At 50.7% G+C, this 24902-nt stretch overlaps 1 protein-coding gene across 3 annotated transcripts; it reads right to left on the bottom strand.

The window, feature by feature from the left end:
- Positions 1-648: 648 nt before the first annotated feature.
- PINLYP (phospholipase A2 inhibitor and LY6/PLAUR domain containing) lies at positions 649-24112 on the bottom strand. Of its 3 annotated transcripts, none has more exons than XM_059877565.1 (5): positions 23764-24112; positions 3177-3293; positions 1629-1781; positions 1096-1239; positions 649-903 (listed from the first exon to the last, which is right to left on the bottom strand). In XM_059877565.1, the coding sequence occupies exons 1-5, from the start codon at positions 23831-23833 to the stop codon at positions 785-787; spliced, it is 603 nt and encodes a 200-aa protein (XP_059733548.1). In that variant the 5' UTR covers positions 23834-24112; the 3' UTR covers positions 649-784. The 3 variants fall into 3 exon arrangements, with proteins under 3 accessions (XP_059733548.1, XP_024834909.1, XP_015313739.2); XM_024979141.2 differs by lacking the exon at positions 23764-24112 and adding an exon at positions 4596-5966; XM_015458253.3 differs by lacking the exon at positions 23764-24112 and adding an exon at positions 4596-5966 and having other exon boundaries at positions 1629-1766.
- Between the last annotated feature and the right edge of the window lie 790 nt (positions 24113-24902).

Raw genomic sequence — 24902 nt, 5'->3', positions numbered from 1 at the left:
GTGCTCAGCCACTCAGTGGGGTCTGACTCTTTCTGACTCCATAGACTGTAGGGTGTCAGACTACTCTGTCTGTGGGATTCTCCAGGCAAAAATAATGGAGTGGGTTGCCAGGCCCTTCTCCAGAGGACTTACAGAACCAGGCATTGAACCCACGTCTCCCACATTCGCAGGCAGATTCTCTCCCATCTGAGCCACCAGGGAGGCCCCTGAAAGGAGCTAGGCACTGAAATAAGTCCTTTCTGCGTTTTCTTTCATTTGACTCTTAAGACAGCCCTTTGAAGTTATAGCTATTAAATCCACATTTTACGAACATGAACTCGGGGGCAAAAACAGGTTAACTAGGAGAGGTGATCATGGACTCTGGAGTCTGACCCTCCCAGCTCTTTGACCGAAGGCAAGTGACACCACAATCCGTGCCTCAGTGTGTTCCTCTGTGAAATGGGGGCAATATTTTCAGCGTCACTGAGCTGTGATTATGAAATGAGGTACCGCATGGAAAACACTTAGCATAGGGACCAGGCAGAAAGTAATCCTTTAAAAAAGCTAGCATCTTCCCTTTCTTTCTTCCAAAGAGAGGGTTCCCAAGGGTTCAGACCCCTGCTTTTTGCATCCCATCTCCCCAAAACATAGCACATCACAGACTCAGGATTGATCTGTTAACTTGTTTAGTTTATAGACACGTGGGAACCGTAGGAATTTCTAGAACCGTAGCTGAGAAGGAATGGAGGCCAAACACTACATGGGCCTCAGTTCTTCACTCAGCCTTGCCAGAAGCCTGGGGGCTTCAAAGACAGCTGGTCTTCTTGATGGTGAACAAACGAGCACCTGAGGGCACCAGGGTCCCGGGCTTGCTGTGGCAGGCGGTCTTGGTACCACAGCCCTGGACGGCAAATTTGTCACCTGCTGGAGGGGATTTTAGACTAGATTCAGGATCCCCAGCCTCCCTCCTCCTAGACCAGGGTCATATGCCCCAGCCACCTTCTCCCCCAGATCTTTGGAGCCACTGTCTCCCTTAGAATCTGGAAGCATGAAGCTCCAGTTCTGGGCCTGTCTGGAACCCCTGTGCCCTCCTTCCGAATTCCAGGTGTCCCTTACCAGGCCGCATGAGGCCAGACATGGCGACACAGTGGGTTTCCTCGCCAACACACAGTGCTTCCGCAGTCGCAGTGCATGTTTCCGTAAAGGCAGTGATGCAGGAAGGACACCGAAGGCCATTCTCTGTATGGTTTCTCACGAATGCTGAAGAGGAGGGTGGAGGGTAAGGTAATCGGAGACGTGAGTCCCTTTCCCAACCTCCCAACCACTCAGGGGACAGCAGTTGGTAACGGACACTGTATTTTCAGAAAACAATCTTTATTTGGCTACGTTGGATCTTAATTGCGGCCTGTGGAATCGAGTTCCCTGACCAGGGATCCAACCCCTGCATAGGGAGCATGGAGGCTTAGTCAGTGGACCACCAGGGAAGTCCCTGGACGCTGCAGTTTACAGGAGAAGAACCCGAGGCTCAGCGCAAGGAATACGCTTGCCCCGGTGACAGCGCAGGTCAGTGGCAGGTACTCACAGCTGGCTCTGGCGGGGGAGGGGTGGGCAGGGAGGGACTCCAGCCGTGGGGCTCAGCTGGGGCTTACCGGGCAGGGGGTCCTGGTTGCAGCCATCCTTCTGGCAGCAGCGCCTCTTGGAGCCCATGTAGTTCTCATGGTTCACAGTGAAGCCGAAGAGTCCTGACTCACAGTTGCTGGATTTCGAACAGCCCTTGTAGCTGGTCACTGCCAAGGAGGCCTCTGCAGGTTGGCCGTGGGCAGGAGGCTCAGTGGCCCCTGGTCTGGACCCTTGCCCTGGGGTGTCTCCCCCACCTTAGAGTTGCCCCAGCCCACTGCTGTCTAGAGAGGTTTCTTCCAGCTCCCCAAATTCAGATCTCTTTTCTGCCTGGGGCATTGTGTGAATGGTTCATTAGGTATGCAACCCATCCTCCCCCAGCCCCTAGACTCTCCAGGGTGGCCCTTTCAGCCCCAGGGCCACCCCACTGCCATCCTGCAGGGGTCACATCTGCAGTGGTCTTTTCCAGACCACCTGTGACTACCCCCATGCCTGTGTGAATGGTCTCTTCCAGTCTTCAGCCTTCCCCTGACCCCTGGAATTCCTTCCACCAGATGCTGGGATGGGGCTGCCATCCCCACCTGCTGAAACACCCATTTCCTTCTCCATCTAAGGTAGACGCTTCCAGATTTCCCAGGGTCACTCCCCAGACTTCCTAGCTATGATCTCTTGCTGCTCTCCTTGGCTACTCTCAGGTCTTCGTAAAGTGGTCTCTTCCAGTCTCCCTGGCCTTCCCCTTCCTGACCATAGACGGGGTGGGCTCCTCCAAGCCTAGGGTTTCTGCTCTTTACCCGCCGTGCTTGGGTGTGTGGGTGCTCAGTTGTGCCTGATTCTTTGCAACTTCATGGACTGCGCCCAGGGACCATCTGTCCTTGTACGTCTCTCTCTCTATGACAATATTGGGACTTCCCAGGTGGTGCAGTGGTAAAGAACCCCCCTGCCAATGTAGGAGATGCGAGAGACATGGGTTCCATCCCTGGGTGGGGAAGATCCCCTGGAGGAGGAAATGGCAAGCCTCTCCAGTATTCTTGCCTGGAAAATCCCAAGGACAGAGGAGCCTGGCGGGTTACACTCCATGGGGTCGCAAAGACTCAGACACAACTGAGCTCGCACCCAACTCAACCAGCCCCAGTAGCACCCGCTTTCTCTTGTCAGGAACAGTTTCTTGCAGCCCGCATCTCTGGGAGACCCCTCACAGCCCCAGAGAATCAACCTGATCACATTCTTTGCAACTCACCCAAGTCTCTTTTACACCCATCCCTTCACCTTTTACATATTAGACTTCCCCCTTCTCTGGATTTCACTCTTCCCCCATGTCCTTTGCTTTCCTAATTACTTCTTTGGTAAGAAAGTCTGTATCTGCACTTCCCCATCCTCTTTGGAGTCTCATCTTCAGAAATCCTTGGCAACAGTGGTTTCTGTCATTCCACCGGATTCTCTGTCCACCACCCACCTCGAGATTGCCTTTCCCTTTCCTGATAATCATCACTCAAAGGTCCCTCCCAGCCCATGGCGGTATCTGCCACCGTGAAGGCAGCCCCCAACCCCCCAGCATGTGATAGCAGCCCCTGCCCTCTTACTTCTGTTGGTCTCAGTCACGACAACTATGCAGGAGTCCTCATCCGGGGCGCAAGTCTGCAGTTTTCCTCTGCAATTGGGACCGTCACCGACACACACCTCACAGCTCAGTGGGTACCCTGCAATTACAGAGCGGGGCTCTAGTGAAAGGTGCCGTAGTCTGTGGGCCATGACTCCCGAACCCAGACGGGGATGGGGTGGAGGGGTCTGAAGGAAGAAGGACCTGTGTCTCCCTGGTTTTCATGGTCGGACACTGGCCACTGAACTGGGATGTGTCTGAAGCTCTGCAGGGATGCCATGGTGCTGGCACCAAAGCTGCTCTCTGGCGCAGGGCAGAAAGCAACTCCCCTCATGGAGCAAGTTTATCTAATTACAAGGCTGGAGACTTTGGATGCTAGACCCTCTGATACAGCTTGGGGACCTTGAGTGGTCCTGCTGAAGCTTTCCATGGATCTTAAAAAGTTTTTTTATAGTTATAATTTTCTTTTTTCTATTGTTGGCTCTGCTGGGTGCCTGCTTCCTGTTGGTTTTTCTCTAGCTGTAGTGAGTAGACGCTACTGCCTCGTTGCAGTTTGGGGTTTCTCGTTTGTGCTGGTTTCTCCGGTTGCAGAGCACAGGCTCTAGAGCATGAGCTCAGTAGTTGTGCTGAAGGGTCTTAATTGCCCCAGTGCACGTGGAAGCTTCCTGGACCAGGGATCGCACCTATGTCCCCCGCGTTGGCAGGGAGATTGTGCACTGAACCAGTGGGCAAGTCCTTCATGGACTTTTGTGAGCCTTCAGGTGCAGCTGGTTCTCGGAAGTGGGATCACCTTCCTTGTGGGGACCAGGCTGTCTACATCTGGTGGGCAGTGGGCGCTCAGGCAGGGGTACCTGAGAGGAGATCTGCATCCCAGGTCAAGAAGAAAGATCGAGGATTACGGGGATAAGGGCCTGGACTCCTTGGTGCTGAGAGAGGAGGCAACTGGGGCCCAGACTCAAGGCATCTGGGTCCTGGGGAAAGTGGAGCTGCCTGAACTCCTACAGCTAAGGGAGGAGGATACCAGGGACCTGAACTGCTTAGAGTCCTGGGAGAAAGGAAATCTCTCGACCTCGCCTCATTTATTTTCATACTAGTGAAAAATACTAATCATACTTTCATCTGATTTTCTAGAATTCAGGTGTCTTATTTTGAGACACTGCCTGGGATACAGGGAGCAGAGGCCCATCCAAACCCCTCCTGTCTCCAAGATTTAAACCCACACGTTTTTTATCTCTTCCTCCCTTGGGGACCCAGGCTTTCTCTCCTTTACCCTTTGCCTTCTCCATGAATTTCAATTCCCAGCACACCTCCTCTTTTCGCTTCTCCCTTGAGGACCTGGCAGAATGTTCTCTCATACTCCTTGTTTTGAGGGTCCCAGGATTCCAGAGCCCTAGTCACTTACCCAGACCCAGGAGGGTGCAGAGCAGTGTGGTGGCCAGCAAGAAGGTCTCGAGTTTCATGGAAGGCTTCATGATGGCTAGATGAGTGACCCTGCAGGCCTGGGTCCCCAGGTGTTCTTATAGGAAGCTGAGAAGGGGCGGGTCTGGACCTCCCTTACCCCTAGGCTAAGAAAGGATGATGTAAGACCTGGGGTAGGTCTCTGCAGCTCTGAGTGGGGGAGACGGAACCAGAATCCAAAAGGAGTAGTGGCATCTTGTGCCCAGCCCCTCCTCCATGCAGCCCCAGGCGTCTGAGCTTCCTAAACTCTCTTCCATCAGGTCCCACTGCCCTGGGCCTCATCCCCTTTTTTTCTAAGGTGAAGCCCAAGATCAGAATCAGGTCATTTTGTTTTCTGTAGAGTAGAGCAGCTGTTAGGACGCAGGTACGCTCCCCCTTCTCTCCTTCCCCAAGGAGGTGCCCAGTGTGGGTGAGGCTACCTGTGAGTACCCAGCAAATCCAGGCTTGTTTTGCCGGGCATGCTTGGCTCATACTCCTTTTTCTGTGTTTGGTCTGTCTCCATCTCCGACCCCACCCCACGATTCACTTGGGTCTCTCGGAGACTGAACAGAGGGGTGCTTGTTCAGGGCATGGGGATGGTAGGGGACAGATGCCCAGAGTTCACATTGGAAAAGGAAGGCTGGGTGTGTATCTGGTTCGGGCACATACTTTGTGTGTTTTATTGAGGTCCTTTACATACTCTCTTGGAGAAGGCAATGGCAAGCCACTCCAGTACTCTTGCCTAGAAAATCCCATGGATGGAGGAGCCTGGTGGGCTACAGTCCATGGGGTCGCCAAGAGTCGGTCGCGACTGAGCGACTTCACTTTCACTTTTCACTTTCACGCAATGGAGAAGGAAATGGCAACCCACTCCAGGGTTCTTGCCTGGAGAATCCCAGGGACGGCAGAGCCTGGTGGGCTGCCGTCTATGGGGTCGCACAGAGTCGGACACGACTGAAGCGACTTAGCAGCACATACTCTCTCTGCCTCAGGCCTGATCTTCAGGGATCAGAGATTTTGTCGTGTGTGTGTGTGTTAGTGTGTGTATCTGTGTGTGTCTGTGTGTTGGGCGTGGGGAAGGGTAGCCAGCCAGCCAGTCATGGAGGGGATCCTGTTGCGGTAGGCTCCCGGCTTCCTGAAAAAATCCACTTCAAGATTACTGGTCTCTTGCTTTCCAGGCTTCAGTTGAGGCACTGAGGATGGTGAATTTCTGCTGGGGACCAATCCTGCAGGCCAAGCCAGTTGTTAGGAGAGCCTGGTGTGAAAGTGACCGGGAGGAGGGGCGAGAGAGTGGTTGCCTAGAGCGAGGCGGGAAAAGCTCGTTGCTAGGGAACTCGGCGCCTCTGGCCACTCTCCGGAGAGACGCACTAGGCATGCGCAGTCGGGACGTAACTGTCGGCTCGCCGAGGTTTGAAAGGCCCGAGCCTCGTGCGCTTGCGCAGTAAAGGCCGCCCGGGGCGCACCCCCTGTGAGTCCCCCAGACTCAGCCCGTCGTGCACCTTTGGGTCAGGCGAAGCCCACACGACGTTGACATGCCGGAGATCCGCCTCCGCCATGTGGTGTCCTGCAGTAGCCAGGACTCGGTGAGGGACTGGCGTGGGGGAGGGTGGAAGAAGTAAAGGAATTCGTCAGCGGGCTCTACAACTTTTGGTCTCAAAGGTGTTGGAGGATAATCCATATGCGGGGTGCCAAGAAAGAGCTTTATTGGTGTTATTATGAATTGCAGTTTGGGAGACACAGATTCCGGTAAACGGAGTGTTGGCAGAGGGAATCAGGAGTTTATAAGAGGACAGAGGTAGCAGGATGTTTACAGTCGTGTGGAGAGAATTCTAATTGACTGTGATACACGGAAAGAAATACTTGGCTTTAAAGAAGAAGCAGTCCTGAGTTACCAGAGGGTAAGGGTCTGATAAGTACCTTGAGTTTCTGGCACAAATTCTGGATGCCTGTGTGAATACAATATGTGGTCAAAAGGTCAGATTCCACTGCAGCTGTGACCCGCTTGGTCAGAATTCCTCAGTGGCCCCCTGGTCAATCTTAGAGCACACTTTTAGCAATGCGGACTTCATTTTGGTTTTCCTTTCACAAAGGGGACTTTGTGGAATTCTAAGGAGGGTCATGGGAGAATTTCTGGGAGGCCATAGGTTATTCTGGAGAGATGTGAGATAGAGGAATTTGCTTTGAGAAAAGGAGGATGTTTTGCTTCCTGGGAAGGAGCAGAGGTGAATTTCCAGGGGAGAATGTTGGAGGGGACTCCAGGTAGAGTGTGGGGGGATTTATTATTTTAACACTAGAAGGTTTTTGAATTGGGTTATAGCCAGATAGGAGAAGGCAGTGGCAACCCACTCCAGTGTTCTTGCCTTGAGAATCCCAAGGATGGGGGAGCCTGATGGGCTGCCGTCTATGGAGTCACACAGAGTCGGGCACGACTGAAGGGCCTTAGCAGCAGCAACAGCATAGCCAGATAACAACGTTGGGAAAGTTGCAGGTGAACAGCAGAGGGACTCAGACATACATATACATGTATCCATTCTTCCCCACACCCCAGAGTTTGGGGGATTATAAGGAAACTGAAACCTGGGTGATGTCAGAGGGCTTGAGAAAACTCTCAGACTAATCTGAGAGCTGGGGAACCCTAACGTTCCCTTTTCTACTCTTCTCTCCAGACCTACTGTGCAGAAAACCTTCTCAAGGGAGACACTTACCGTAAATGGCAGGCAGCCTCTAAGACCATCTCTGTGGTGCTCCAGGTGATTCTGCCAGCCGCCCCACCATCTTTTTCTTTTTCTCCTCTCTGGGTGGCATGAGGGATCTTAGTTCTCTGACCAGGAACGGAACTGGAGCCCCCTGCCCTGGAAGCTCAGAGTCTTAACTACTGGACCCCCAGAGAAGTCTCCCTCCCTCCATCTCCTTAATAGAAAGCTGCAGGTCCAGTGTCCAGACTCTACTCTGGAGTTAACTGGCAGTGAGCTGAGGCACTGTCTCTTTGGTCCCCACCACCTCACCTGACAATGAGCAGTGTGGTCCCTGTGCCCTTAGCAGAGGAGATGGGTGATGCAAGGACTAGGCCAGGAATGAATCCGTGTGTGGTCCAGGCAGGTTGCTGCTCTTTTCAGAGCCTTATCATCCTCAGTTGGAAGAGAGTAAACCATTGCCACACATTCTGCTTCTCAAGGCCCTGGGCTTAGGACTGGAAGGTGTCTCATATCATCTAAGGCAATCAACCGCATTTTAAAGATGGGGAAACTGAGGCCTGGGAAGGGCCGAAGTGAAGTGGCCAGTCTTAGTGACCATTGTGGAATGCAGAGTGCTTTGGTACGAGCTTGGTGAAGTTGGAGGGAGCAAAGGGAAAAGGGGAGCTTGACCCAGGATGGTGACAGACTTCCCAACAGGCTCTTCCCATCAGGCATGAGGAACTGGTGGGAGAAGCGAGCTAGCGTGTTCCCAGGGGCTGCCTGGGGGTTGCCCTGCGTGATCTGGCTCTGCAGGGAGTCAGGCAGTGGTAGAGCTGTTATCACCCCTCATCCATGGCGGTGCTGAGAGCTGAACCCAGTGTGGGTGCTCTAGCCACCTTTTTCTTGTTTCTTTGTGTCCGAATGTTGAATTCTTTTCTTTTTTAAATTCATTCATATTTGGCTACGTTGGGTCTTAGTTACGGCATGTGGGATCTAGTTAGCTGGCCAGGGTTGGGAACCTGGGCGCCCTGCATCGGGAGCATGGAGTTGTAGCTCCTGGATCTCCTGAAAAGTCTCTGTCTTTTTTTTTTTTTCTTAATTTTTGGCCACACCACATGATACTCTGGGGTGTTAGTTCCTCAGTCACAGATTGAACCCCAGCCCCCAGCCCCGTTGAAGGCACGGATTCTTAAGCACTGAATCACCCGGGAAGTCCTCCATTTCTTGATTTTGGCCACATTCATCCCTCCAATGTAAGGGTATTTGGGAGGGATGCTGGGGGCAAGGCCTACCGGATTGTGTTAAATATATTATTGTCTGTCTTACCCAGTGGTTCTGAAAATGTTTTGGTTCATAGACCTTTTTCAAATTAGTAGATGAGAATTCTCCTCGAAGGAATTATACACAAAGCCACAAGGTTTTGTGAATGATTTTTGGACTTTACATATCTCATAGTTCCCTAAGGTAGTACAGTCAGAATAATGAGAGCTAACAGTTTATTCAGAGTTACTACTGTTTGGGAATACCCTGGTGGGCCAGTGCTTAGGATTCCACTCCATGCCACAAGGCCCAGGTTCAATGCCCAACTTGGGAAAATGCCCCCCACCCCAGAATAAAAAACCCTGCCAGTTACCATTCTAAATGCCTCATATGGGTTAGTTCATTGAATCCTTATAAAAATCCCATCACCTCAAATCTATTATTATCCCCTTGTATGATGAAGAAGTTAGGCCCAGAGAGATTATACAATTTGCCTAGAGCCAGTATTTTCAACTGAGAGAGAGATGCAGGTGGCTGACAAGTTAGTCTCAGGTGGAATTCAAGTCCCCATCTCTCCCTCTTACTCTCCCTGTGACCTCAGGCAAATGGTTTCATTTCTCAGAAGCTGTTTTCTCATCTGTCCGTGGAAGATAATGTGATGGGAGCCCAGGGTTACCGTGAAAATGTGGTGACATAATGTTTTCAGAAGTGCTGTGTCACCACGCAGGTGTTTGTGTAAAGCGGGGGATTCACATGTGTATTCCTGGATGATCTTGCTGAGCTCATTTATGATGAGGAGCATCCCGTTTAATTCTGTACTGCTGTTGCAGTGGGAGCAAGAAGAGACAGGAAGTGGGGAGTGAGAGAGCAGAGGAGCCAGCCGGGGCTCATGTGGTCCATAACTCAAAAAAGCACAAAAGGGAGGCTTTACACTGAAAAGGAAGTCCTCATCACAGGCCACCTGCTTCAGTCCCCTCCTGCCCCATCGCCCCCATTCCTGCTGCCCAGGTCTTCCTTCCTAGGCAGTCATTGTGAGCAGCTTCTGAGGTGGTTCCCCAGGTCCCTCTGTCCACATACAGGCATATATATTCACCCAAACCCCCTTTTTTAAAGTACAAAATATGTACATGTACCCTTGCTTTTTCCAACAAACCATATCTTAGAGGTCCACTGTCATGGCATCAAGTTCTCCTTATTCTTTTGAATGGTGCATAAGATTGCCTTTCATGGATGTGGAACCTTGTTTTAAAATTTTAATTCAATTTTTAAATTTTTTGGCCACAGTGGGCAGCATGCAGGATCTTAGTTCCCTAAGCAGGGATCGAACCTGTGCCTCCAGCACTGGAAGCTCAGAGTCTTAACCACTGGATCACCAGGAAAGTCCCTTTAATTTTTATTTTATGTTGAAGTAGAGTTGATTAACAATGTTGTGTTAATTTCAAATGTACAGCAAAGTCTTTCAGCTATGCATATACATGTATCTATGCTTTGTCAAAGTTATTTCCCACTCAGGTTCTCACAGAGTACTGAGTAGAGTTCCCTGTGTTGTACAGTAGGTTCTTGTTGGTTATCTGTTTTAAATATAACTCTGTGTTCATGTCGATCCTAAGCTCTTATCTGTCCCTCCTCCGCCTCTACATTTGCCCTGATAACCATGAATTCATTCTCTTGAGTCTGTGTGTCTGTTTCTGTTTTGTAGATAAGGTTTTTTGAGTATTTTTTTTTAGATTTCGCATAGAGACAATATCATATGATATTTATCTTGGAACAGTTTTTTTTTTTAACAAGATGTCTCAGTGTTTGCAGACCTTCCATGTCTCATTTATGCCACTGTCGTGAATCCTGTCTTCCTGAGACAGGTGCACTCAGACCTGGGCCCCAGATGAGTCAGCGTGCGCTTAAGCCTTTCTCCTAACGACTGATAGGTACCGAATACTCTCTTCTTTCTTCTTGAGATAAAATTCATGTAACGTAAGTTCATTATGTTAACCATTGAAAGTGTGTAATTCAGGGGATTTGGTATATTTACAGCGTGCAGCATTCATTGCAGCGACTAATCCAGAACATTTTCATCACCCCCGCCCCCCAAAAAACCCCAGAACCATTAAGTGGTCATTCCCTATTACCGTCTTCCCACAGTTTCCCTTAGCAACTGCTGATGTACGTTTTTAAAAAAGCAAAAAACGTGAAATTCAGTTGTTAATTTTTTATTTTTTACTCAAACGAATTTCTTGAATTAATCTGAATTTAGCTTTGCTGCTGTATATTTAAATCAACATTTGATATTAACCTTTTTAATATTTAAATCATAATATTTACATCCTATATGTAAAAAACTATATGCTTAGTTTAGTCTAAACTTCTTTTTCTGATTTTTTTAAAAGCTTGAGGTAGGGTTGATTTACAGTGTTGTGGTACTTTCAGGTGTATAGCAGTGATTCATTTATTTATACATGTGTGTGTATATATATTGTTTTTCTAATTCTCTCCCCTTATACGTTATTACAAAATATTGAGTGTCATTCTTTGTGCTATACAGCAGGTCCTTTTGGTTATTTACTTTATACTAGTGTGTATATGTCAGAGAAGGCAGTGGTACCCCACTCCAGTACTCTTGCCTGGAAAATCCCAAGGACAGAGGAGCCTGGTAGGCTGCAGTCCATGGGGTCGCGAAGAGTCAGACACGACTGAGCGACTTCACTCTCATTTTTCACTTTCATGCATTGGAGAAGGAAATGGCAACCCACTCCAGTGTTCTTGCCTGGAGAATCCCATGAATGGAGGGGCCTGGCAGGCTACAGTCCCTGGGGTCACAAAGCGCGGGACCTGACTGAGTGACTGATACTTACCTTTTCACTGTTCCACTGTAGGGAATCATGCACTGTATGTCCATTCATATGGACATTTGGGTTGTTACCATATTTTTTAATCAGAAATTTTTTGTTTGTCATAAGAAAGACAAGACAAGGGAGCATCAGTGTGTGTTAAAAGTAGAAGTAGTTGTATGTGAAATCAGAATTAGTCATTAAAATACAAAGGGATATGTTCTACTGGATGGAGGGTCCCATGCTTTTAATGTGGGCGAGGCAGACGTGTTGAGTCGTGTTTTTTTTTTTTTTTTTTGGACGTGCCATGTGGCAGTGGGCTCTTAGTCCCCTGACCAGGGATTGAACGCAGGCCCCCTGCGGTGGAAGCTGGGAGTCCTGACCCCTGGACCGCCAGGGAAGTGCCACGATGTTGAGGTTTTACCACAGGGATTAAAATTGTGGAGTTGGAGAGCACTCTTGGCTTGTAGCCCGGCAGTTGGTCTGAATTTCTCTGCCAGTCATTACCTGTGTGTGACACATGAGCCATTATTTTCCTGTCTGCATCTCGGTTCCCCATCTGTAAAGCATATCCTACATAGGGTGATCGTCCCCAATTTACAGACGAAGAAACTGAGGCTCCAGAAGCTGAGCCGACAAGGTGCTATAGCTAGTGTGCAGCAGAGCTGGGCCCAAGCTCAGGAATCAGTAGTGAACAAAACCAAACCAGGCCCCAACCCTCAGGGAGCATCCAGAGAGTCCTATGTGATTGCAGGCAGGGGTGACAGATAGGCAATTTGTCATAGTGCCATCAAGGAGAGCTTGTGGTGCCAGGTTAGAAGCCCATCCAGCAGAGTCTGGTGGAGCCAGGAACACGGGGTCTAACATATTGTGTGTACGTTAGCTTTGTTCCACCTTATTGCTGAGAAGTTTCACTGGAAGCGGAGATCTCAACGTGTTCATCCATTCTCTTGTTGACGGGCCTCTGGACTGTTGCCACATTTTGGTGGCTGTTTTTGTCCACACCTCGTGGCTTTCAGAATCTTAGTTCTCCAGGCAGGGATTGAACCCAGACCCCATCAGTGAAAGTGAAAAGCCCTCACCACTAGACCGCCAGGGAACTCCCCACCACTTTTTGACTATTATGAACACAGCTGTTGTGAACCTTCTTGTATAAGCCTCTGTACAGAGATCTCTTGGGGTAACTATCTAAGAGAGTCAAATTGCAGGATCTTCAGTCCTTAGATCCAGGACTTGCCTGTTGGCTCAGTCGTAAAGAATCTGTCTGCAATGCAGGAGACACAGGAGAAGCAGGTTTGATCCCTGGGTTGGGAAGATGCCCTGGAGGAGGGCATGGCAACCCACTCAAGTATTCTTGCCTAGAGAGCCGCATGGACAGAGGAACTTGGTGGGCTATAGTCCATAGGGTCACAAAGAGCTGGACACCACTGAACTGACTTAGCATGCAGGCAGATTTGTTTTACCTATTAGAAATGGACTGGTTTCCAAAGTGGTTGTTCCACGTCACGTTTCCTTCAGCAGTATGTGAGCTTCACACCTTCACTGATGCTTGACATCGCCAGTCTTCATTTATTCATTTCGCTGGGCCAGGTCTTAGTTGCAGCTGCACATGGCAGCAGGGTCTAGTTCACTGACCAGGGATCGGACCAGGGCCCCCTACACTGGAAGTGCGGAGTCCTAGCCACTGGACCCCCACGGAAGACCCACGAGTCTTTTAAGTGACGTGCGTTGAATTTTAAACAGTGCTTGTTCCACCTTACAAAGGACATTCTAACCAATGAGGTTTTCCTTGAACACATATTCTTATTCTAAAGGTCCTAGGGAATTCCCTGGCGGTGCAGCGGTTAGGACACCACTCTCTCATTGCCAGGGGCCCAGATTCAATCAGCCCCCGGCTGGGGAACTAAAATCCCACAAGCTGTGCAGTGTGACCAAAAAGATTGATAATAATCATAAAATAAAGGTCCTATCAGTTGTAAAAGGTAAACTGCGGCACGTTATAGTTTGAAGAATTCATGTAAGCAGACAATTCAAATCAGACAGCCAAAACTGAAAAATGATTAGAGGTGCTTTGTGGGTAGGCTAGGACAGAGGATTTTAGGAGAAAACATGGAAGCAGAGCAATTATGTAATTGGCTTGAGCATGAACTTTTTAAATTAATCAGTTTTATTGGGCTACAGTTCCTTTCCAATGTTGTGTTAGTCTCCACTGTGCAGCAAAGTGAATCAGCTGCACGTGCACACAGATCCCCTCTCTCATGGATTTCCTCCCCATTGAGGTCAGCACAGAGCCCTGAGTGCAGCGCCCCGCGCTGTACAGAAGGATCTCATCAGCCGTCTCTGCCGGACAGGGTATCAGGAGGATACTCATGTCAGTCCCAATGTCCCAGTCCACCCCACCTCCCTGGAGCTTAATCGATTTTCTTATTTGGGAAAATCGAGGGGCTTGGCTGTTCACGATTAGTTGATTTCATTTTCTTAGATTGGAGTTCCAACTCTGGCTTAAATTTTGATTGGTTTACTGCAGCTACCTAAGGCGTTAGAGTCACCCAGTCTAATGGCCTCCTTGATTAAAATTTTACATAAAATCAACCATCTTGGGGCAATTAAAAAAAAAAAATTCTTGGCAAACAGATTCAGATCAAAATTCCACCTTTTAATTATGAGAAGAGTCAATACATTTTTCGCTAAAACTGTATCTAATCTGGTATGTGGATCTTTATTATTCACATCTTATCTACCTAGAAAAGTGGGATGGTCAGCTCAGGACTTTATGTTTGCAGAGGCTAGAAAGGCTTATGTCAGTAGTCTGCCATTCCCTTGAGTTTTCTTTTAATTATTTTTCATTTCAGTTCAGTTCAGTCACTCAGTCGTGACCCCATGAAGTGCAGCACACCAGGCCTCCCTGTCGATCACCAACTCCCGGAGTTCACTCAGACTCACGTCCATCGAGTCAGTAGTGCCATCTCATCCTCTGTCGTCCCCTTTTTCTCCTGCCCCCAATCCCTCACAGCATCAGAGTCTTTTCCCATGAGTCAGCTCTTCTCATGCGGTGGCCAAAGTACGGGATTTCAGCTTTAGCATCATTCCCTCCAATTACTACAATTTATTTATCAGTTTTGCTGCACCAGGTCTTCAGTGCTGCGCGTGCGCTTTCTCTGTGTCAGCGAGTGGAGTTTACTCTCGTTGTGGTGTGCGGGCTTCTCATACAAAGGCTTTGCTTACTGCGGAGCACAGGCTTTGGTGCCTGGAGTCTGTAGTTGTGCTCGGGCTCAGTTGCCCTGAGGCATGTGGGATCTTCCCAGACCGGGGGTGGAAACTGAGAGCCCCGCACTGGCAGGTGGGTTCTTACCCACTTATTTGTATATTGTGTGTTTCATAATATCAGTTTCTTGTTCAGTACCTTAGTCGTGGCTGGCTCTTTGCGACCCCATGGAGGGCAGCAAGACAGGCTTCCCTGTCCTTCACCGGCTCCTGGAGTTTGCTCAGACTCATGTCCATTGAGTCAGTGAGTCCATTATGCCATCTGAACTCTCACCCTCCGCTGCCCTGTTCGCGTTTTGCCGTCACTCTTTCCCAGCATCAGTGAAAGTGGAAGTCACTCAGTTGTGTATGACGCTTTCCAAGCCCATTGACTGTTTGTGGAATTCTCCAGGCAAGAATACTGGAATGGGCAGCCATTCCCTTCTGCAGGGGATTTTCCCACCCCAGGGATCAAACCCAGGTCTCCCGCATTGCAGGTGGATACTTTATCATCAGACCACCAAGGAAGCCTTCCTTACATCAGGGTCTTTTCCAATGAGTCACCTCTTTACATCAGGTGGCCACAGTATTGGGGCTTCAGCATCAGTCCTTCCAATGAATATTCAGGGTTGATTTACTTTAGGATTGACTAGAATGATCTCCTTGCAGTCCAAGGGACTCTCAAGAGTCTTCCCCAGCACCACAGTTTGAAAGCATCAGCTCCTTGGTGCTCAGCCTTCTTTATGGTCAAAACCTCACGTCTGTACATGACTACTGGAAAAACCATAGCTTTCACTATATGGACCTTTGTCAGCAAAGTGATGTCTCTGCTTTTGAATACGATGTGTAGGTGTGTCATAGCTTTTCTTCCAAGGAGCAAGCGTCTTTTAATTTCATGGCTGCAGTCACCGTCCCCGCAATTTTGAAGTCCAAGAAAATACAGTCTGTCACTCTTTCCAGTTTTCCCCCATCAATATATGCAATCTTTGTGTGTCTGAGTCTGCAGTTTGTGGTTTCTACCGACCCTTAAACATGGCAGCCTATTTCCTGATGCCCAATGGTATGTGTGTGTGTGTGTGTGTGTGTTAATTCCACTTTGGGTAATATATTGGTGGAAATTATTTGAGGGCCTGGTTTGAAGTACATTCCTCCAAAGACGATGTGCCCTGGCACCAAGTGATACTACATTTCTGGCACCACTTAGAGTTTTCAACTTGGGTCTTTCCGCACTGACAACTAGTTAGGATTTTTGCTTCAAATCGTTGACAGTAGAGATCATGGATGAGAATACTGCAGTGGGTTGCTGTTCCCTTCTCCAGGGGGTCTTCCAGACCTAGGGATCAAATCCAGGTCTCCTGCATTGCAGGTAGAGCCCTGAGGGAAGCCATTATTGGCTAGGAGTCTGCAGAGAGGCAGAAAGAAGTTTTCATGTTTTGTCTCTTGTCCCTGCAGAGCTAAGGCCGCCCACGGACTCCCCCCACAAGGTACATTTCTCCTTCATTTACCCACAGTAGGGGAGCTCCGCTCTCTGCACTCCTGAGAGTTCAGGGGCAGCCCCTGAGAGGCCTGTTTTCCCGAGTGGGCGCTCATGCTTTGTTTCCAGTCCTCTCCTGCTCCCGCCACATTGTCGTTCAGTCGCTAAGTCCTGTCCGCCTCTTTGAGACCCCATGGATTGGAGTGCGCCATGCTTCCCTCTTCTTCACTATATCCCAGAGACTGGTCAAATTCATGTCTGTTGAGTCGGTGATTCCATCCAACCATCTCATCCTCTGTCTCCCCCTTCTCCTCCTGCCCTCAACCTTTCCCAGCATCAGGAGCTTTCCCATTGAGTCAGCTCTTCACATCCAATGGCCAAAGTATTCCCACCACCTAGAGCCCTTTGAAAATCAAGCTCTGTGCCACTTGGAATCACTGACAAGGCAGACACCAACATCAGTGCCACCCATTGTATCAGTCAGGGTCCCAGCAGGAGGCTGAAACCACAGCAGTTAGTTTACCAGAGAATTAATATTAAGAATTAGTAAGGAGGTGGCTCAGTCAGTAAAGAATCTGCCTTCAATGTAGGGGACACAAGTTGGATTCCTGGTGTGGGAAGATCTCCTGGAGGAGGAAAGGGCAGCCGAGTCCAGTATTCTTGCATGGAGAACTCCATGGACTGAGGAGCCTGGCGGGCTACATTCCATGGGGTCGCAAAGAGTCAGACACGACTTCGTGACTAAAGCACCACCATTGACTAAAGAGGCCAGAAGACGCAGGTAGAACACAGAAGCAAGTGCTGGGAGCAGCCACCACCCTCAGGGTTGGAGGAAGAAAAAGAAGAGGCTGCCATTACAGAAATGTGGGTGTTTTGAAGCCTGGAGGTGAACCCTTGGGGTTGAAACTCAGATCCTGAGGAGGGGGTGATCCCCAGCTGATTCTGGTCTTACCCTGAGAACGTGCGGTGAGGCTAGTTCTGCAGGTCCTGGGACATTGCAATCTGGATTCACCTGCGCGACCCCGCCCCCCCACCGCTGACCCCACTACCAAAGCGGCCTCAAGCACACCTTAGGTGCTGAATACGTGACCTGCATAATCCAGCCTCACTCCACCAGCCTCGCAGCAGCTGAGGCTCTCTCTCTCTGGCTCCCCCTGCTGGCGGAGCCTGTCGAGGGACAGCTGGAGATTAGAGTTGTGCCAGCATCCCACAGCATCCAGGGCACGCAGCGCTGGCCGTCCTGGTGCAAGCTGGTCAAGATGCACGCAGACGCCAAGGTAGTGCTGGCGCTGCAGGTGCCCGTGTAGTGAGAGGTGGGCTGAGGGCCTGGGCTTCCGTGTGTGCCCAGGGCCCTAGGTGCCTGGCTCTGCCACGGGCTGAGGACTCAAAACCCAGTGAGAGGGAGAGGACACGGGGTCCAGACTCTAGCATGGGAAGTTTGGGCCTGAGAGATCGCAGAGTGAAGGCTTGGCTGTCAGAATCCTGGGTGCTTGAAGGGAATGAGGGCTCTGATTAGGGGCTGGAGTGGGTGACATCTGGTCACCAGGGTTCCTGGGTCTTGAAGGGAAATAGAGTTTTAGGAACGGGATTCCTTATTTCTCTGGGGACCACCATCAGACTATGGAGCTCCTCAAGGGAGTTGAGGGTTTGGACTCCTGGAATGGGGCTATCTTGGTCTCTCAAGAGTAGAAAGTAGATCTAATAGGTGTCTAGTCCCCCTGCGGAGGAGGAGGTGGACGCCTAATTGCTGATGAAGGCGGTCTCCTTCACACTTGGGATACTGACATGAAGGAGGGGGGCTCTGGGTTCCCCAGGGAGCTGGAATCCTTGGGCTTCTGAGCCATAAAGGGTATACGATGTAGGTTTCTGGGGTTGGGGGATAGGCCTGTATCCAAAGAGGGCTTTAAGTCTTCTTTGGGGGAAGGACAGTTCTTTGAGTCTCAGACTCCTGGCTCCCCAGGAGGCTGTGGTCCTTGCTTCGTAATTCGTGGCTGGTGAAAGGTCTCCACGGAGAGGAGGGAATTGGGATCTGTGTGAGAGAACTGGGGACCCTTTGGTCCCTCTTGGGGAGTAGGAATTCCATCTGCAAGTTGGTAGCGAGGCATCTCTCTCTGGGAGCACCCAAACAGAAAAGACAGAAGACTCCCTTGCTGAGGGATCACTAGCTGACCTCAGGGTGAGTCTACGGGGCACCTGCAGGCTGGCAGGCCCTTGAAGGCAGAAATTCAAGCAAAGAAATTCAGTGTTGCCACTGGCAGAAGCAGAGGAGGTCCAAAAGCCTCATCAGCTTAGCTGAATTTCCTCCTTGTCTGGATAACGATAAATGTGTGTCCACTGAGGTAGGGAACCATGAAGCCCGGAGAATCAACGGGGTGCTTTGCCTGTGGTGTTTTTTGAAAGAGTGAATAAAAAAGTAGAAATTCTGTTGTGGGTCTGTCTTTGGGGTTTCAGGAGGTGGAAGATACTTGGGATTCTGTGAGCTAGAAGCCTATACTTCTGGGTCTGAGGGAGGAGGGATCCAGGGTGTGGAGTCCTGGGTCCCTGGAGAGGAGGGATGCTGGGGTTGTGTGCAGGATAGAAGTCCTGTTCACCCCAACCTCCGCAGGGACCTTTGGTGCACTTGGGTTCTGTGCCCCTGTCATCTGCCATGAGAAGGACGTTAACCAGGGAGTCACAATCCCAGAGGGCTCTGGAACCCACGGAGAAGAACTAGAGCCCCTTTCCCAAACTGAAGCCAAACCCACCAGCCCACAGCCAGAAACAGAGCCACCTCAATACCTACAAACCCTTAGGAAGAAGAATGTTTCTTTTTACAAGTCTCAGTTTGGGCATGGTTTGTTACACACATTAGTACAGCATGAACAGACTAATAGAACTTTGTTGTTTGAAACCACTGAGTTTAGGGACTTGTTTGTTCCTGTAGCATAATCCAGACTATCTTGATAGATGCCAAGGTCTGGCAGCTGCCAAACATGGCTACTGAGTAAGTAGTGGCTATTAGGGTCGTTAAGTATTTGGCCAGACACATTGTCTCCAGAGCCCACACTGTCTTAAAGGTGCTAGTGCAGTGTGCTCAGCCACTCAGTGGGGTCTGACTCTTTGTGACTCCATGGACTGGAGCCCGTCAGACTCCTCTGTCCGTGAGATTCTCCAGGCAAAAATAATGGAGTAGGTTGCCAGGCCCTTCTCCAGAGGATCTTATAGACCCAGGCATCGAACCTGTGTCTCCCACATTAGCAGGCAGAATCTTTCCTGTCTGAGCCACCAGGGAAGCCCCTGAAAGGTGCACTAAGTCCTTTCTTCGTTTTCTTTCATTTGACTCTTAAGACAGCCCTTTGAGGTTATAGGTATTATGTCCACATTTTACAAACGAGAACTCTGGGGCAAAAACAGGTTAGCTAGGAGAGGTGATCATGGACTCTGGAGTCTGACCCTCCCAGCTCTTTAACCGAAGGCAAGTGACACCACAGTCCATGCCTCAGTGTGTTCCTCTGTGAAATGGGGGCAATACTTTCAGCGTCACTGAGCTGTGATTATGAAATGAGGTACCGCATGGAAAACACTTAGCATGGGGACCAGGCAGGAAGTAACCCCTTAAGAAAAGGCAGCATCGTCCCTTTCTTTCTTCCAAAGAAAGTGTTCCCAAGGGTTCAGACCCCCGCTTTTTGCATCCCATATCCCCGAAACACAGCACATCACAAAGACAGGATTGTTCTGTTAACTTGTTTAGTTTATAGACATGTGGGAACCGTAGGAATTTCTAGAACCGTAGCTGAGAAGGAATGGAGGCCAAACACTACATGGGCCTCAGTTCTTCACTCAGCCTTGCCAGAAGCCTGGGGGCTTCAAAGACAGCTGGTCCTGTTGATGGTGAACAAACGAGCGCCTGAGGGCACCAGGGTCCCGGGCTTGCTGTGGCAGGCGGTCTTGGTACCACAGCCCTGGACGGCAAATTTGTCACCTGCTGGAGGGGATTTTAGACTAGAGTCAGGATCCCCAGCCTCCCTCCTCCTAGACCAGGGTCATATGCCCCAGCCACCTTCTCCCCCAGATCTTTGGAGCCACTCTCTCCCTTAGAATCTGGAAACATGAAGCTCCAGTTCTTGGCCTGTCTGGAACCCCTGTGCCCTCCTCCCGAATTCCAGGTGCCCCTTACCAGGCCACATGAGGCCAGACACAGCGACACAGTGGGTTTCCTCGCCAACGCAGAGTGCTTCCGCAGTTGCAGTGCATGTTTCCGTAAAGGCAGCGATGCAGGAAGGACACCGAAGGCCATTTTCTGTATGGTTTCTCACGAACGCTGAAGAGGAGGGTGGAGGGTAAGGTAATCGGAGACGTGAGTCCCTTTCCCAACCTCCCAACCACTCAGGGGACAGCAGTTGGTAACGGACACTGCATTTTCAGAAAACAATGTTTATTTGGCTGTGTTGGATCTTAATTGCGGCCTGTGGAATTGAGTTCCCTGACCAGGGATCCAACCCCTGCATAGGGAGCATGGAGGCTTAGTCAGTGGACCACCAGGGAAGTCCCTGGACACTGCAGTTTACAGGAGAAGAAACCGAGGCTCAGCGCAAGGAAGACGCTTGCCCCGGTGACAGCGCAGGTCAGTGACAGGTGCCCACAGCTGGCTCTGGCAGGGGAGGGGTGGGCAGGGAGGGACTCCAGCTGTGGGGCTCAGCTGGGGCTTACCGGGTAGGGGGTCCTGGTTGCAGCCATCCTTCTGGCAGCAGTGCCTCTTGGAGCCCATGTAGTTCTCAGGGTTCATGGTGAAGCCGAAGAATCCGGACTCACACTGGCTGGATTTCGCACATCCCTTGTAGCTGGTCACTGCCAAGGAGGCCTCTGCAGGATGGCCGTGGGCCAGGGGCTCAGTGGCCCCTGGTCTGGACCCTTGCCCTGGGGTGTCTCCCCCACCTTAGAGTTGCCCCAGCCCACTGCTGTCTAGAGAGGTCTCTTCCATCTCCCCAAATTGAAGCCCCTTTTCTGCCTGGGGCATCATCTGAATGGCTCATTACGTATGTAGCCTATCCTCCCCCTTCCTGGCTGTGCTGGAGTCTCCAGGGTGGCCCTTTCAGCCCCAGGCCCACCCCACTGCCATCCTGCAGAGGTCGCACCTGGAGTGGTCTTTTCCAGACCACCTGTGACTACCCCCATGCCTGTGTGAATGGTCTCTTCCAGTCTTCAGCCTTCCCCTGACCCCTGGAATTCCTTCCACCAGATGCTGGGATGGGGCTGCCATCCCCACCTGCTGGAACACCCATTTCCTTCTCCATCTAAGGCAGACGCTTCCAGATTTCCCAGGGTCACTCCCCAGACTTCCTAGCTATGATCTCTTGCTGCTCTTCTTGGCTACTCTCAGGTCTTCGTAAAGTGGTCTCTTCCAGTCTCCCTGGCCTTCCCCTTCCTGACCATAGACGGGGTGGGCTCCTCCAAGCCTAGGGTTTCTGCTCTTTACCCGCCGTGCTTGGGTGTGTGGGTGCTCAGTTGTGCCTGATTCTTTGCAACTTCATGGACTGCGCCCAGGGACCATCTGTCCTTGTACGTCTCTCTCTATGACAATATTGGGACTTCCCAGGTGGTGCAGTGGTAAAGAACCCCCCTGCCAATGTAGGAGATGCGAGAGACACGGGTTCCATCCCTGGGTGGGGAAGATCCCCTGGAGGAGGAAATGGCAAGCCTCTCCAGTATTCTTGCCTGGAAAATCCCAAGGACAGAGGAGCCTGGCGGGTTACACTCCATGGGGTCGCAAAGACTCAGACACAACTGAGCTCGCACCCAACTCAACCAGCCCCAGTAGCACCCGCTTTCTCTTGTCAGGAACAGTTTCTTGCAGCCCGCATCTCTGGGAGACCCCTCGCAGCCCCAGAGAATCAACCTGATCACATTCTTTGCAACTCACCCAAGTCTCTTTTACACCCATCCCTTCACCTTTTACATATTAGACTTCCCCCTTCTCTGGATTTCACTCTTCTCCCATGTCCTTTGCTTTCCTAATTACTTCTTTGGTAAGAAAGTCTGTATCTGCACCTCCCCATCCTCTCTTTGGAGTCTCATCTTCAGAAATCCTTGGCAACAGTGGTTTCTGTCATTCCACCGGATTCTCTGTCCACCACCCACCTCGAGATTGCCTTTCCCTCTTTCCTGACGTAATCATCACTCAAGGTCTCTCCCAGCGCCTGGCGGTACCTGCCACCGTGAAGGCACCCCCGACCTCCCCAGCATGTGATACCAGCCCCTGCCCTCTTACTTCTGTTGGTCTCAGTCACGACAACTATGCAGGAGTCCTCATCCGGGGTGAAGTCTGCAGTTTTCCTCTGCAACTGGGACCGTCACTGACACACACCTCACAGCTCAGTGGGTACCCTGCAGTTAGAGAGCGGGGCTCTAGTGAAAGGTGCCATAGTCTGTGGGCCATTACTCCCGAATCTAGACGGGGATGGGGTGGAGGGGTCTGAAGGAAGAAGGACTGCTGTCTCCCTGGTTTTCATGGGTGGGACACTGACCGCTGAACAGGGATCTGTCTGAAGCTCAGCAAGGGTGCCAAGGTGCTGTGAGCAAAGCTGCTTTCTGCGGCAGGACAGAAAGCAACTCCAATCAGGGAGCAAGTTTATCTAATTACAAGGCTGGGAACTTTCGATGCTAGACCCCATAATAAACCTTGAGGGATCCTGCTGAAAATACCATGGACTTTAAAAATATTTTTTATATTATTAATTTTCTTTTTTCTATTGTTGGCTCTGCTGGGTGCCTGCTTCCTGTTGGTTTTTCTCTAGCTGTAGTGAGTAGATGCTACTTCCTACTTGCGGTTTTGGGGTTTCTCATTTGTGCTGGTTTCTCCGGTTGCAGAGCACAGGCTCTAAAGCATGAGCTCAGTAGTTGTGGTGAAGGGTCTTAATTGCCCCAGTGCACGTGGAAGCTTCCTGGACCAGGGATTGCACCCATGTCCCCCGCTTTGGCAGGGAGATTGTGCACTGAACCCCTGTGGAAGTCCTTCATGGACTTTTGTGAGCCTTCAGGTGCAGCTGGTTCTCGGAAGTGGGATCACCTTCCTTGTGGAGACCAGGCTGTCTTAGTCTGGTAGGCAGTGGACGCTCAGGCAGGGGTACCTGAGAGGAGATCTGCATCCCAGGTCAAGAAGAAAGATCGAGGACTACAAGGATAAGGGCCTGGACTCCTTGGTGCTGAGAGAGGAGGCAACTGGGGGCCCAGACACAAGGCATCTGGGTCCTGGGGAAAGTGGAGCTGCCTGAACTCCTACAGCTAAGGAAGAGGACACCGGGGACCTGAACTGCTTAGAGTCCTGGGAGAAAGGAAATGTCTTGACCTCGCCTCATTTTTTTTCATACTAATTAAAAATACTAATCATACTCTCATGTGATTTTTCTAGAATTCAGGTGTCTTATTTTGAGACACTGCCTGGGATACAGGGACCAGAGCCCATCCAAACCCCTCTTTTCTCAGAGATTTAAACCCACATGTTTTTTAGCTCTTCCTCCCTTGGGGACCTAGGCTTTCTCTCCTTTACACTCTGCCTTCTCCATGAATTTCAACTCCCAAGACACCTCCTCTTTCCCTTTTCCCTTGAGGACCTGGCAGAATGTTCTCTCATACTCCTTGTATTAAGGGTCCCAGGAGTCCAGAGCCCTAGTCACTTACCCAGACCCAGGAGGGTGCAGAGCAGAGCAGAGGCCACCAGGAAGGTCTCAGGTTTCATGGAAGGCTTCATGGTGGATGGATAGTGACCCTGAAGGCCTGAGGTCCCCAGGTGTTCTTATAGGAAGCTGAGATGGGGCGGTCTGGACCTCCCTTACCCCTAGGCTAAGAAATGATGATGTAAGCCCTGGGGGTAGGTCTCTGCAGCTCTGAGTGGGGAAGAAGGAACCAGAATCCAAAAGGAGCAGTGGCATCTTGTGCCCACCCCCCTCCTCCATGCAGCCCCAGACATCTGGGCTTCCAACCCTCTCTTCCATCAGGTCCCACTGCCCCGGCCCTAACCCCCTTTTTTTCTAACGTGAAGCCCAAGATCAGAATCAGGTCATTTTGTTTCCTGTAGGGTAGAGCAGCTGCTAGGACTCAGGTACCCTCCCCCTTCTCTCTGTCCCCAAGAGGTGCCCAGTGTGGGTGAGGCTCTTCCTGTGAGTGCCCAGCAAGTCCAGGCTTGTTTTGCGGGGGCATGCATAGCTCATACTCCCTTTTCTGTGTTTGGTCTCTCTCCATTTCTGACGCCACCCCACGACGCACTTGGGTCTCTCAGAGACTGAACAGAGGGGTGCTTGTTCAGGGCATGGGGATGGTAGTGGTCAGATGCCCAAGTTCACATTGGAAAAGTGACGCATGGTTGGAAGCAGTCAAGGCTGGGTGTGTGTCTGGTTCGAGCACATACTTTGTGTTTTATTGAGGCCCTTTACACACTGTCCCAGGGACGGCAGAGCCTGGTGGGCTGATGTCTATGGCGTCGCACAGAGTCGGACACGACTGAAGCGACTTAGCAGCAGTAGCAGCAGCACACACTGTCTCTGCCTCAGGCCTGACCTTCAGGGATCAGAGATTTTCTCGTGTGTGTGTGTGTGTGTGTGTGTGTGTGTGTGTGTCCGTGTGTGTCTGTGTGTGTTGGGCGTGGGGAGGGTAGCCAGCCAGCCAGCCATGGAGGGGATCCTGTTGCGGTAGGCTCCCGGCTTCCTGAAAAAATCCACTCAAGATTGCCGGCCTCTTGTTTTTCAGGCTTCAGTTGGGGCGCTGAGGATGGCGAATTTCTGCTGGGGACCAATCCTGCGGGCCAAGCCGGTTGCTAGGAA

The sequence above is a fragment of the Bos taurus genome, chromosome 18 (genome assembly GCF_002263795.3).
Source record: "Bos taurus isolate L1 Dominette 01449 registration number 42190680 breed Hereford chromosome 18, ARS-UCD2.0, whole genome shotgun sequence".
Classification (NCBI taxonomy): domain Eukaryota; kingdom Metazoa; phylum Chordata; class Mammalia; order Artiodactyla; family Bovidae; genus Bos; species Bos taurus.
This window is presented reverse-complemented; position numbering and strand designations above follow the sequence as displayed.

What these genes read in the sequence shown, in the direction of transcription:
- PINLYP (XM_059877565.1), bottom strand. Translation starts at nt 23,833, where the DNA reads ATGAAGCCTTCCATGAAACCTGAGACCTTCCTGGTGGCCTCTGCTCTG. An exon ending in CGTGACTGAGACCAACAGAA is followed by an intron (nt 1,782 to 3,176) that starts GTAAGAGGGCAG and finishes GCCAACCTGCAG; the next exon opens with AGGCCTCCTTGGCAGTGACC. An exon ending in CAACCAGGACCCCCTGCCCG is followed by an intron (nt 1,240 to 1,628) that starts GTAAGCCCCAGC and finishes CCTCCTCTTCAG; the next exon opens with CATTCGTGAGAAACCATACA.